General features: G+C 43.5%; 2 protein-coding genes and 1 long non-coding RNA gene across 3 annotated transcripts in view; 2 read left to right on the top strand and 1 right to left on the bottom strand.

The window, feature by feature from the left end:
* Positions 1 to 14,875, bottom strand: part of QRICH2 (glutamine rich 2) — a 477,139-nt gene that overhangs the window by 243,736 nt on the left and 218,528 nt on the right. The gene's annotated exons all lie outside the window — the stretch shown is intronic.
* Positions 1 to 14,875, top strand: part of LOC128655774 (uncharacterized) — a 300,545-nt gene that overhangs the window by 222,464 nt on the left and 63,206 nt on the right. The window lies entirely within an intron of this gene.
* Positions 1,201 to 2,160, top strand: LOC128655764 (transmembrane protein 14A-like). Its single transcript, XM_053709340.1, has one exon. It carries the CDS (start codon positions 1,201 to 1,203, stop codon positions 1,507 to 1,509), a length of 309 nt encoding a protein of 102 aa, XP_053565315.1. The 3' UTR covers positions 1,510 to 2,160.

The following is a 14,875-nucleotide window of genomic DNA, read 5'->3' as shown; positions in this document are numbered from 1 at the left end:
CTGTGTATAAAGTGTGTGTGTATCAGAGTGTAAGGTGTATCTGTGTATAAGTGTGTGTGGGGTGTGTATTAGGGTGTATCTGATGGTGTGTGTCAGGGTGTATCTGTGTATAAAGTGTGTGTGTATCAGAGTGTAAGGTGTATCTGTGTATAAGTGTGTGTGGGGTGTGTATTAGGGTGTATCTGATGGTGTGTGTCAGGGTGTATCTGTGTATAAAGTGTGTGTGTATCAGAGGGTAAGGTGTATCTGTGTATAAAGTGTGTGTGTATCAGAGTGTAAGGTGTATCTGTGTATAAAGTGTGTGTGTCAGTGTATATGTCAGGCTGTTTTCACAACGTGTCTAGGTGAATATATGTCAGTGTGGGGAAAAAGCTAACTCATTATCTATCAGAGGGTAAACAGCACTGCGTACAATGCAAGGTATTACTCACTCCACTAGCAGGAAAAGTGCTTAACTGTACTGAAGTGACTGAAACAACCTTTTCATTATATCCACAGGACAAGTCACTCAAGGTGTTTTGTAAAATCCGACTGTAAGATCATCAGGTGACAAATGAGTGCAACTATAACAGCAGAGTATTAGTCATTATAAAGATGTTGTACCATATTTGTGTGGGACAATAATGCCATCTAGTGGTTACATATGGTAATACATGGTCTGTAAATGCAGTGGATTTTGGACTACAGACTTCAGAGCTACATAACTAAAGACCTCCTGCTTCTCTCTTATCTCCTTTACAGCCAGATCTCTGTCTTGTACTCTCACTTATTATGATCATCTCTATTTACATATATCTACTGTTGTATTTCTAAATTATATTGCTCTGCTTTTTACAGTTTTTTCTACGTAACTTCTTCACTATCACCTCATCTAAAGACTTATCCGTCTAGTTCCCTCCACTCTCTGATTACTGTATTTTACTCGCGCGACTACAGGATGCAGACTTTGCTATATCTTGTCCAGCTGGTGGAGGTGTGATCAGGAAAACAGTAGAATAATTAGGGTGGGAAGAAGAAAAGAGCAGGCTGGAAATCCATGGGAGAGGTCATGAGATCTGTTCTAGAGTTAGAGTGAGGGTCAGAAGATTTATTCGGAGGGATAAGAGACTTGCGCAAGTCTGAAAACATCCACCTGGAATAATTCTGACTGTTACCGACAAACATCAACTCCTGAGGGAAGATTACTTGAAGGAAGGAATCATGGCAGTGGACTGGATTGGGTTTGGTTATGCTGCTCTTTTGGTTTTTGGTGGCTTCCTTGGATATTCACGTAAAGGTAGCATTGTGTCTTTAGCAGCTGGTCTTACCATTGGGTCTGTTGCTGGTTATGGGGCATATTGTGTTTCCCACAATCCCCACGACATCAAGATATCACTGATTGCTGCACTAATTCTGAGTATAGTAATGGGGCTGAGGTACAACCGTTCCAGGAAGCTCATGCCTGCTGGGATTGTTGCAGGTATCAGCCTCTTCATAGTCCTAAGACTTGTATTGGGGCTCTTCTCTTAGACAACGTCTGCTAGAAACCTGCCTACGATCAAATATTTCTCCTGGGATTCCACAAGTGCTTCTGATTATATTGTATATATACAATGATTGTTTATCAGATCCCTTGATTTATGTATTACACTAGGTTTTCAATGTCTAATCATGTAATGTCATATAAGAGTACATGTAGTAATCCTATGTTGCTAGAACATATACATGTCTGGTGTAAGGGAATTGTCTTTGTGTTCACTTGGAAATGCAACAGTATTTCATGTTTGTACCAGCTTAGTAGTAATAGTAGTAGTAGTAAGCAAAACCTTTTCCCCTCAGTTATGTCTGTACTCGTTATAATACTTTTGGACCACACCATTGCGTCATCTCTCTAAAAGAAACAAACAAATACTAAATTGACATTCCAGTGACCAAACCCTTTTTCTTATATTTGTTTGTTCCTGAATTGTTTTATATTTTTACCCTTTGTTATTCTTTCTCTTAGCTTTCCCTTTCTTACATGTCTTGATCCCCCACCTACAGTTGCACTAAGTTGCTATGAAACCCTCCAGTGGATTCAATTGCACCATTTTTACTCTCTTTGCTTGTTAATTGATGTTATACTAAAAGAAAATTGCTTACATTTATATCATATTAAGGTAAAGGTGCATACAATATTAATTTCTGCTGCTGCATCTCGTTTACATAACCTCTCTATAGCTAATATTATCGTATTTACATTTTTAGTATATGTGGTGGTTTCAACAGGTAACAGCATTTATTTCACATGACAAAGTAAAGATAAATATGTTGACTGTAAAAAGTGTAATACTCTCCAGCAGGGAAATGGAACATTAGGAACATTAAATGGGAGAATATTTTGCAGTGTAATGTCCCTTTAAACATTAAGGTGCTAACCAAGGGTCCTCTGAGCTACATATAGAGGATAGAGAGAGGTACTGGTAGGGTCATCAATTGTTCTTGTGCCCTTCTACTTTTCTTATGAAAATATTGTGAGATTAAAGGGACAGTCTACAATAGAATTTTTATTGTTTTAAAAGATAGATGGTCCCTTTGTTACCCATGACCCAGTTTTGCACAACCAACACAGTTATATTAATATACGTTTTATCTCTGTGATTACCTTTTATCTAAGCATCTTCTGACAGCCCCCTGATCACATGACTGTGACTGTTTCAATTGAGATGCATTTAGTATTGTGTTGGGTTAACTCTTAAATAACTTCCCGGGCGTGAACACATTGTTATATATATGGTCCACATGAATTAGCAGTCTCCTGTTGTGAAAAGCCAATAAAAAAAACATGTGATAAGAGGCTGTCAATAGAGCCTTTGAAACAGGCAGAAATTTAGAGGTTTAAATGTTATAAAGTAAATTAATCTAAAAATGTTGGTTGTGCAAGGCTGGGGCGTGGTTAGTAGAGGCATTGAATATCTTTTTAGGCAATAACAATTTTGTGTAGACAGTACCTTTAACTGTCTCTAACCGGCCCTTAGCAGATGAGATAAGATAAGGTAACCCGCTAGGTTACAACATGGCAGTGCCCATTACTTAAACAAACTACACTTTTACACTTATTTCATCAATATATAAATAACTAATATAATTTTAAGAAATATGTTTGTATATTATTTTCAGGCCAGTAACTAATTTGAATACAACATAATATATAGTATCTATTTAGTGCGTAATGTACCTTTTAAACATATAGTAATAGCCTTTTAATTGCAAGACATATCTGTTGTGCTGCTATAGACTAACATACTAGCCAAGTCTAAATGATTTTTTAAACAAATTAACATCTTGCTTGTTGTAATTGTTTATCAATAGCTAAACCCCACCCATCACTTGCCTTATTCAGAGGAGTCCATCTTGGCTTTAGTCTGCAGACAATGCATTTAGTCTGTTATAAATGCATTGATTTGCAGTTTTATCTGATAAAGCCAATTAAGGATAATTTGTAGCAAGGTTTGCCTTGAGAAGTCAATCGTGCATTTCAAGTTCTGAGAATTGATAAAGCCACGATTTTTAGAGCTAAATTACAGGGAAAGGGGTAAAATAAATAAGAAAAGTGTATTTCAAAGTTGTTTTACTGTGCATAACTAAACCTTATATTAAAATTTCAAATTATCTACTGTCCCTTTAAATCCCCTTTTATTTACCTCTTTTTGGACATAGCAAGGGACTTGTAAAAAAATAAATAATAACATTGTGAATGTGTGTTTGCTGTTTGCATCACTGAGAATTGGGGAGGGGGCTTATCAACCCCCTTGAATCACCACTGGCCATTTCTCGTCTATAAAGAGAGCATGTGCAAACAATTATTGCGTTATAGCTTTTTTTTATTACAACATATAAGAACTTTGTGGTCTTTGACCCTTTCGTAAGTAATAAAAAAAAAATGTATTTGCTGAAAGGCTGCTACTTCTGATTAGAACCAGGTTAAACAGCCATTGTGTGCCAATGATACCTGCCTGTGACTAGCATTATGCTTGCATATCCGTATACTGCTATGCTTGGTCTGTTAATTGTAATGAATGTATATAATGTTGCCAAACAAAATAAGCCTGCTGTAACAATGTATGTTCTGATTCAGGGCTCAATGATTTAAACATCTCCTCTCTGTTGAGATAATCTAAAATGTCTGACATCTCTCAAATCATTTTTGAACAGCAACGTTTCACTTGGGAGTTGATTAACTAGCTATGCAAGGTCCTGGATGTGAAGGATGAGACATATATTACAATATAATGCTCAAAAAAAGCCCCCAAAGATTTTCTGTGATTTCTCTCCACATAGCTGAGTCTTGATCATCAAGCCCTTAGTCACATCGATGTGTATAATTTTATTTTCTAAAGTTATTGTATAAAAAAAAAAAAAAAGAAGATTTATTCGAAAGCTAGCGTGAGGGTCATGAGATCTGTTCTAGAGTTAGGGTGAGGGTCAGGAGATCTGTTCTAGAGATACGGTGAGGGTCATGAGATCTGTTCTAGAGATAGGGTGAGGGTCATGAGATCTGTTCTAGAGTTAGGGTGAGGGTCATGAAATCTGTTCTAGAGTTAGGGTGAGGGTCAGGAGATCTGTTCTAGAGATAGGGTGAAGGTCATGAGATCTGTTTCAGAGTTAGGGTGAGGGTCATGAGATCTGTTCTAGAGATAGGGTGAGGGTCATGAGATCTTTTTCAGAGTTAGGGTGAGGGTCATGAGACATATTCTAAAGCTAAGGTTAGGGTCATGAGATCTGTTCTAGAGTTAGATGAAGCTAAGGATATTGTTCTGACAGGAATTTTTAGTGGTCAAAAATTAGGGTGAAGCAGAGGTACCATTTACGGAGGAGGATCATTATACCAGAGATCAATAAAGGAGAGAAGAACTATTACAAATACTTTAGAGAAAAGGTTTACTCAAATCAGAGTTAGAGCAATTGGCTGATTGCATCAGCCAATAGGATTTTTTCTACCTTAATTCCGATTGGCTGATAGAATTCTATCAGCCAATCGGAATTGAAGGGACGCTATCTTGGATGACGTCATTTAAAGGAACCTTCATTCGAGAAGAGCCGTCGGACGAAGAGGATGCTCCGCGTCGGATGTCTTGAAGATGGACCCACTCCGCAACGGATGGATGAAGATAGAAGATGCCATCTGGATGAAGGACTTCTGCCCGTCTGGAGGACCACTTCGCCCGGCTTGGATGAAGACTTCTCCCGGCTTCGTTGAGGACTTCGGCCCGGTTGGGTGAAGACGTCTCCCGGTAAGGTGATCTTCAAGGGGTTAGTGTTAGTTTTTTTTAAGGGGGGATTGGTGGGTTTTAGAGAAGGGTTGGTTGTGTGGGTGGTGGGTTTTAATGTTGGGGGGTGATTTGTACTTTTTTTTTTTACAGGTAAAAGAGCTGATTACTTTGGGGCAATGCCCCGCAAAAGGCCCTTTTAAGGGCTATTTGTAATTTAGTGTAGGGTAGGGCTTTTTTTATTTTGGGGGGGCTTTTTTTATTTTTTTAGGGGGGGGATTAGATTAGGTGTAATTAGTTTAAAATTCTTGTAATTTGTTTTTTTGTTTTCTGTAATTTAGTGTTTGTTTTTTTTTGTAATTTAGATCATTTAATTTAATTGTATTTAATTGTATTTAATTGTATTTAATTTAGTTAATTTATTTAATTATAGAGTAGTGTTAGGTGTTAGTGTAACTTAGGTTAGGTTTTATTTTACAGGTACTTTTGTATTTATTTTAACTAGGTAGTTATTAAATAATTAATAACTATTTAGCAACTATTCTACCTAGTTAAAATAAATACAAACTTGCCTGTAAAATAAAAATAAACCCTAAGCTAGATACAATGTAACTATTAGTTATATTGTAGCTATCTTATGGCTAGATTACGAGTTATGCGTTAGCCTTAAAAAGCAGCATTGAGAGGTCCCAACGCTGCTTTTTAACGCACAATGGTATTACGAGTCAGGCAGGAAAGGGTCTACCGCTCACTTTTCTTCCGCGACTTTTGACTACCGCAAATCCCCTTACGTCAATTGCGTATCCTATCTTTTTAATGGGATTTGCCTGACGCTGGTATTACAAGTCTTGGAAGAAGTGAGTGGTAGACCCTCTCCTGTCAAGACTTCTACCGCATTTAAAAGTCAGTAGTTAAGAGTTTTATGGGCTAACGCCGGAACATAAAGCTCTTAACTACAGTGCTACAAAGTACACTAACACCCATAAACTACCTATGAACCCCTAAACCGAGGCCCCCCCACATCGCAAACACTATAATAAAATGATTTAACCCCTGATCTGCCGACCGGACATCGCTGCCACCTACATTATCCCTATGAACCCCTAATCTGCTGCCCCTAACATCGCTGACACCTACATTATATTTATTAACCCCTAATCCACCCCCCCAACGTCGCCACCACCTACCTACACTTATTAACCCCTAATCTGCCGACCGGACATCGCCACCACTTTAATAAATGTATTAACCCCTAAACCGCCACACTCCCGCCTCGCAAACACTATAATAAATTTTATTAACCCCTAATCTGCCCCCCCCAACGTCGCCGACACCTACCTACAATTATTAACCCCTAATCTCCCGCCCCCAACGTCGTCGCTACTATAATAAAGTTATTCACCCCTAAACCTAAGTCTAACCCTAACACCCCCCTAACTTAAATATAATTTAAATAAACCAAAATAAAATTACTATAATTAAATAAATTAATCCTATTTAAAACTAAATACTTACCTATAAAATAAACCCTAATATAGCTACAATATAACTTTTAATTACATTGTAGCTATTTTATGATTTATATTTATTTTACAGGCAACTTTGTATTTTTTTAACTAGATACAATAGCTATTAAATAGTTAATAACTATTTAATAGCCACCTAGTTAAAATAATTACAAAATTACCTGTAAAATAAATCCTAACCTAAGTTACAAATACACCTAACACTACACTATCAATAAATTAATTAAATAAATTAACTACAATTATCTAAAAAAAAAAAAAAAGGAAATTTATGCTTACCTGATAAATTGATTTCTTCTACGATACGACGAGTCCACGGATTCATCCTTACTTGTGGGATATTATCCTCCTGCTAACAGGAAGAGGCAAAGAGCACCACAGCAGAGCTGTATATATAGCTCCTCCCTTCTGTCCACCCCCAGTCATTCGACCGAAGGTATAGGAAGAGAAAAGAAAAGCTAAAAGGCGCAGAGGTGACTGAAGTTTTGAAAAACAAAAATATAATCTGTCTAAAATGATAGGGAGGGCCATGGACTCGTCGTATCGTAGAAGAAATCAATTTATCAGGTAAGCATAAATTTCCTTTTCTTCTACTAGATACGACGAGTCCACGGATTCATCCTTACTGGTGGGATACAATACCAAAGCAACAGGACACGGATGAATGGGAGGGACAAGACAGATACCTAAAGGGAAGGCACCACTGCTTGAAGAACTTTTCTCCCAAAAATAGCCTCAGAGGAAGCAAAAGTATAAAAATTTGTAAAATTTGGAAAAGGTATGAAGGGAGGACCAAGTCGCAGCCTTACAAATTTGTTCAACAGAAGCATCGTTTTTAAAAGCCCATGTGGAAGCCACCGCTCTAGTAGAATGAGCTGTAATTTTTTCAGGAGGCTGCTGTCCAGCAGTCTCGTATGCCAAACGGATGATGCTTTTCAGCCAAAAAGAAAGAGAGGTAGCCGTAGCTTTTTGACCCCTACCCTTTCCAGAATAAACAACAAATAGAGAAGATGTTTGACGGAAATCCTTGGTCGCTTGTAAGTAAAACTTCAAGGCACGAACCACTTCCAAGTTATGTAACAGATGCTCCTTCTTAGAAGAAGGATTAGGACACAAAGAAGGAACAACAATTTCTTGATTAATATTCTTATTTGAAACAACATTAGGAAGGAATCCAGGTTTAGTACGCAAAACCACCTTATCAGAATGGAATATAAGATTAGGCGAATCACATTGTAACACAGAAAGCTCAGAAACTCTTCGAGCAGAAGAGATAGTAACTAAAAACAAAACTTTCCAAGATAAAAGCTTAATATCTATGGAATGCATGGGTTCAAACGGAACCCCTTGAAGAACATTTACAACTAAATTCAAACTCCATGGCGGAGCAACAGGTTTAAACACAGGCTTTATTCTGACTAAAGCCTGACAAAAAGACTGAACGTCTGGGACATCCGCCAGACGCTTGTGTAGTAAGATTGACAAAGCAGAAATTTGTCCTTTTAAGGAACTAGCCGATAACCCCATCTCCAATCCTTCTTGGAGAAAGGACAAAATCCTAGGAATCCTAACCCTACTCCATGAGTAGCCCTTGGATTCGCACTAAAAAAGATATTTACGCCATATCTTATGGTAAATTTTCCTAGTGACAGGCTTCCAAGCCTGAATTAAAGTATCAATGACCACCAGATCTGCATACCAAGTCCTGCGTGGCCACGAAGGCGCTATCAAGATTACCGAAGCCCTCTCCTGTTTGATTCTGGCAATCAGACGAGGTAGGAGAGGAAAAGGAGGAAACACATAAGCCAGGTTGAACGACCAAGGTACTGCTAGAGCATCTATCAGTACTGCTTGGGGATCCCTTGATCTGGACCCGTAACAAGGAAGTTTGGCATTCTGACGAGATGCCATCAGATCCAATTCCGGTGTGACCCATTGACGGATCAATGCCGCAAACACCTCCGGATGGAGCTCCCACTCCCCCGGATGAAAAGTCTGACGACTTAGAAAATCCGCTTCCCAGTTCTCTACTCCTGGGATATAGATTGCTGATAGATGGCAAGAGTGAGTCTCTGCCCATCGAATTATCTTGGAAACCTCTATCATCGCTAGAGAACTCTTTGTTCCCCCTTGATGATTGATATATGCTACAGTCGTGATATTGTCTGACTGGAATCTTATGAATTTGGCCAAAGCCAACTGAGGCCACGCTTGAAGCGCGTTGAATATTGCTCTCAGTTCCAGAATATTGATTGGTAGTAGGGACTCCTCCTGAGTCCAAACACCCTGAGCCTTCAGGGAATTTCAGACTGCACCCCAGCCCAAGAGGCTGGCGTCTGTCGTAACTATGACCCATGCTGGTCTGCGGAAGCACATTCCCTGGGACAGATGATCCTGTGACAACCACCAAAGAAGAGAGTCTCTGGTCTCTAGATCCAGATTTATCTGAGGAGATAAATCCGCATAATCCCCATTCCACTGTCTGAGCATGCACAGCTGCAGTGGTCTGAGATGTAAGCGAGCAAACGGAACGATGTCCATTGCCACTACCATTAATCCAATGACCTCCATACACTGTGCTACTGATGGCCGAGGAATGGACAGAAGTGCTTGGCAAGTAGTTAGGATCTTTGACTTTCTGACCTCCGTCAGAAATATTTTCATGTCTACTGAGTCTATCAGAGTTCCTAGGAATGGAACTCTTGTCAGTGAAACTAGTGAATTCTTTTGTATATTCACCTTCCACCCGTGAGTTCTTAGAAAAGCCAACACGATGTCCGTGTGAGATTTGGCTAGATGGTAAGTTGACGCCTGAATCAAAATGTCGTCCAGGTAGGGCGCCACTGCTATGCTCCGCAGCCTTAGAACCACCAGAAGGGACCCTAGAACCTTTGTGAAGATTCTGGGAGCTGTGGCCAACCCAAAAGGGAGGGCCACAAACTGGTAGTGTTTGTCCAGGAACGCGAACCTGAGAAACTGGTGATGATCTTTGTGGATAGGAATGTGAAGATACGCATCCTTCAAGTCCACGGTAGTCATATATTGACCCTCCTGGATCATTGGTAAAATAGTTTGAATGGTCACCATCCATTGAGATCTAAAATCGGTCTGAAGGTTCCCTCTTTTTTGGGAACTACAAACAGATTTGAGTAAAACCCCTGCCCCTGTTCTAGTTTTGGAACTGGGCAGATTACACCCATGGTATATAGGTGTTACGGTTACCCTTAGTCTCGCTGAGAGATGGACCGCTTAGTAGCCTGGATCCCTATTGCTGAAGAGGGGAGAAGCTGCTTTCCATAGTATTCTATATGAGTCTCGCAAATGTAGAATAATCCCCCTTAGCTGTAGTACAGCTAGGATACCCTTCTGCCCACAAAACGAGTCAACGCTGCGATTGAGGGTCAACCAAGAACTCAGGACTGGGATGCCCAGCCTGCTTTTTATTGAGGTTACATGCACACAGGGCACTCCCAGGGGGAAGCATAAAATCCCCCATCACACATTTAGATAGAGAGACAATGTCCTTTGACAGGCCACAATAGGATTACAGTACTTCAGATAACAAGTTACACATAAGAAAACAATGCAGCCCATCTTATCAATTAGCAGTCTGACTCCGGAGGTGATTAGACAATGGGATTGTTTATCACTAAACTTAATTAGAGCTGAGGCCAGCAAACTTGTATTTAGAAAATAGTTTCTAAAAGCTGGAAAAAAAAGTTAACTCTTTATGAAATGATACTTGTTACGGTTTTCTTGGAGCCCTTCTTAGGCGCTGGCTTGGCTTGTTCAGGCATTGCTGCTGGGAAATAAGCTCTTCACAACAAAATAACTAATGCTTCTGTAACAGTGCTCCCTTTCTGTGGAACACTCTGGCAGACACGGTCTGACCCCTTTTCGGGGCAGACTAAGGCTGTCCAGACCGCTGGTTATGCGGGGCTGAGGTCGGTTTGTCTGGACAACCCGTCGGCGTTGCCATTCTGTTTCCCAGGTCTGTAAGTAATGGTGAAATTGAAGGGTTGCAACTATAAACTCCAACGTAATAGCCTGCCGTTATCTCCAGAGACCCGGTTCAGCCACACCAACGGGTTATGGTCGGTGACCAGAGTGAACTCCTGCCCATATAAATAGGGAGTCAATTTCTTTAATGCCCACACCAAAGCCAAACACTCCTTTTCGACCGCTGCATAGCTGACTTCGCGGGGCAGGAGCTTCCGGCTGATGTAGGCAACTGGATGCTCCCCTCCATCTTCACCTACTTGGCTGAGGACGGCTCCCAGCCCAAACATGGAAGCATCTGTATGGACGATAAAACGTTTGTTAAGGGCTGGGGCCGCCAAGACAGGAGCGTTAATTAGAGCATTTTTGAGAGCCTGGAAAGCCGTTTCACAGTGGGGAGACCACAGGACCTGTCGAGGTAAGTTCTTCTTGGTCAAGTCAGTCAGGGGTTTGGCAAGTGTGCTGTAGTCTGGTACGAACCGTCTATAGTACCCTGCCGTGCCCAGGAAGGCTAGGACCTGAGTCTTAGTGATGGGGGTGGGCCAATTGGCAACAGCTTCTATCTTGGCCGGCTCTGGTCGCTGCTTTCCACACCCCACCCGGTGACCCAGGTACTGTACCTCGGCCATCCCAAAGTGGCATTTTTCTGGCTTCAGAGTCAGGCCAGCAGCCCGGATCTGATCCAGAACCATTCCTATGTGAGCTAAGTGGTCCTCCCAGGACTCACTGTGGATCGCTATGTTGTCCAGGTAGGCGCAAGCAAAACTCTGGAAGCCATCCAGGAGCCTATCCACCAAGCGCTGGAATGTAGCTGGGGCATTCTTCATCCCAAACGGCATTACCCTAAACTGATATAAGCCGAATGGGGTGACGAATGCCGACTTGGGGATAGCCTCCGGGGCCAGGGGAATCTGCCAGTAACCTTTGCAGAGGTCAATAGTGGTCAGGTAATTTCCCCTGGCTATACGATCGAGTAGCTTGTCTACCCTGGGCATAGGGTAAGCGTCCGTCACAGTTTTTTCATTGAGCCTCCAATAGTCTACGCGGAACCGGGTGGTCCCATCTTTCTTGGGCACCAAGACAACTGGGGAGGCCCAGTGACTATCGGAGGGCTCAATTACCCTGAGTTGGAGCATCTCATCGATCTCCTTCTTCATTCCTGTCCTAACTGCTTCGGGGATTCGGTACGGACCCTGGCGCAAGGGAGCTTGTCCCGGAGTATCTACCTGGTGGGTGGTTAAAGTAGTGTAGCCTGGCTTCCAGGAGAAGGTGAGGTGTTTGGACTGTAGGAGTTGGTTGAGCTGCTCCCTTTCAGTGGGGCTAAGTCGGTCTCCTATCTGAACCTGAGCCACTATACCTGTGGGGAGACTCTTTTCTAATAGGTCTGAAATGGGTAGACTGTCGGGGTCTTCCTGAGGGGAACAACATACGGCCGTCACGTTCTCTGGTCGCTCAAAATATTCCTTGAGCATGTTTACATGGAATGTCTTTCTAAGATTGTTGTCGTGGCAGCTAGCTATCACATAAGTGGTGTCTCCCCTTTTCTCTACGATCTGGTAGGGGCCCTGCCAGGACGCCTGCAATTTGTCTGTCTTCACCGGCTTAAGTACTAACACCTTTTGTCCTATGGTGAAGATTCTCTTTCGGGCCCCCCGATCGTACCATACTTTCTGTCTTCTCTGGGCCGAATGGAGATTAGCCCGCACGGATTTGGCTAATTGCTCCATTCGGTCCCTGAGTTCCAGCACGTATGGCACAATGGGCACACCGTCAGTCTCCATCTCTCCCTCCCAGTGCTCCCGGATCAGGTTTAGGGGTCCCCGTACCTTTCTTCCGTAGAGCAACTCGAAGGGAGAGAACCCTGTCGTTTCCTGGGGCACCTCCCGATAAGCAAATAGGAGGTGCGGCAGGAAGCGTTCCCAGTCTCGGTATTCCTGAGTGAACATCTTGAGCATTTGCTTGAGGGTCCCATTGAACCTCTCACACAGCCCGTTCGTCTGGGGGTGGTATGGGGAGCTCCGGAGGGACTTAATTTTGCAAACCTGCCAGAGTTGTTGGGTCAATTCAGCCGTAAATTGGGTGCCTCGGTCGGATAGGATTTCTTTTGGAAATCCTACCCGGGAGAACACCTGTACTAGTGCATTCGCTACCGTATCCGCTTGTATGTTGGATAGGGCGACAGCCTCTGGGTACCTGGTAGCGTAAGAATGTGGCGCTTACCGGAGGGACTAGGGGTAGCCAGTGGTCCCACTAGGTCAATAGCAACCCGGCTGAAGGGTTCCTCTACAATGGGCATATTTACTAGATGGGCTTTAGGGTGATCGCCTCGCCTTCCTACTCGTTGACACACATCGCAGGTGTTACAGTAAGTTCTAACGTCAGCGTGTACCCCTGGCCAAAAGAACGTGTGAGTAATAAGGTGTAGGGTACGGGTTACGGCTAGGTGGCCTGCTAAGGGGATGTCGTGGCCTATCTTGAGGATTTCTTGACGGTATTTGTGGGGCACTACCAGCTGTCGCCTACGCTGTCCCCTTTTCTCTGTCCAGCGGTATAGTTTCCCTTTTTCCCATAAGAATGTTTCGTTATCTGCCCCGCCCCCTCCGGTCTCTGCTCGTTCCCGGTACTTTTGTAAGGTCGGGTCAGTCTTAGACTCTGTCTCGAAAGCATCTGGGGTGTCCCAGGGTATGGGGCCTAACATGTCAGGCAAGGTCGGGGTAGGTCTTACCTGTGTCTCCCGCACTGGTGAGAGCTCTCGCTCCGTCCGGGCTTGGGCCCGTGTAGTCACTGGGTCCGCCTCGTTGTTGCATACTGGAGCATAGGCAGAAGTCATGGGGCCCAAATCGTTGTCCAGTAGTACTTCGGCAGGTAAATTATCCATTATGCCCACGTTCACAGCCCCCTTTCCCGCTCCCCAATCAAGATGCACTTTAGCTGTTGGAATTTTGTACACATCCCCCCCCCGCCACTCTAACGGCCACAGTCTGTCCGGATCGCTTGTGCTCCGGCACCAAATGACTCTGTACCAGCGTGATAGTAGCCCCTGTGTCTCTCAATCCCTCGGTAGATCGCCCCTCGAGCCATACCTTCTGCCGATGGTGCTGGCGGTTATCTGAGGCAGCATATACAGGGTCCGCCTCGTGAAGCGGCCCCAAATATTCCTCCATAGGGGCCTCTTGGTTAACACAGAGGGCCCGGGCCGGGCGATATGACCCAGAGGAGTAATTGTAATTCCTGGGTGTCTGGTGCGTATTAAGGGGGCAGCTAGCCATGAAATGCCCTGGTTGCTTGCATCGGTGGCAAGTCGGTCTGGGACGCTCAGAGCTGTTATTGGGTGGTCCTGAGTGTCGGGTGGGCCCTGCGGGCACCGGGGCTCGGAATTCAGCACGAGGGGGTGCACGGTAAACCTCTCTGGGTTCGACCCGTGCTGGAGCTCGGTAGTTCGTGGGTTCGTGAAGACGGGAGTCATAATGTTCATCGGCCAATTTGGCTGCTTCTTCTAAGGTAGAAGGCCGCCTGTCTCGCAGCCATTCCTTCCCTTGCTGTTCCATGCCATTATAAAAATGTTCTAAGAGAAACAATTGTAAAATTTCCTCACCAGTCACCGCTTTACTTCTGCTCATCCAGTGATTTGCCGCTCTACGCATTCGGTGTTCCCATTCCATATGGGTATCGTTAGGCTTCTTTTTCGTGCCCCGAAACTGTCGGCGATACATGTCCGGAGTTACAGCGTACCGTCGCAACAGTGTCTCCTTAACTAGCTCATACTGTGTCACTTCCTCAGCACCCAGAGTACGAAAGGCTTCCAGGGCTCGCCCGGATAGTTTCCCAGACAATATCGTGGGCCACTCTCTGTTGGGAATCTGGTGCAGGGCACATTGCCTTTCGAAGTCCGCCAAATATTCATCAATCCCTGTCTCGCTCTCTAGGAAGGGTCGAAATGCTGCATAGGGTATCTTGGGCCTCCCAGCATTTTCGACAGGGATGATCACCTGCGGGGCTTCAGCATTGCGGTGTGCGTTCGCTAGGTTGAGTTTGTGGGCTCGAGTCTTTCGTATATCCTCGTCCGCTTCCGCCATCAACTGCTGTACCAATTCCATGGAGGGGTTCGGCCCGTACAGTGAG

This window comes from Bombina bombina, chromosome 1 (assembly GCF_027579735.1).
Source record: "Bombina bombina isolate aBomBom1 chromosome 1, aBomBom1.pri, whole genome shotgun sequence".
NCBI lineage: Eukaryota > Metazoa > Chordata > Amphibia > Anura > Bombinatoridae > Bombina > Bombina bombina.
This window is presented reverse-complemented; position numbering and strand designations above follow the sequence as displayed.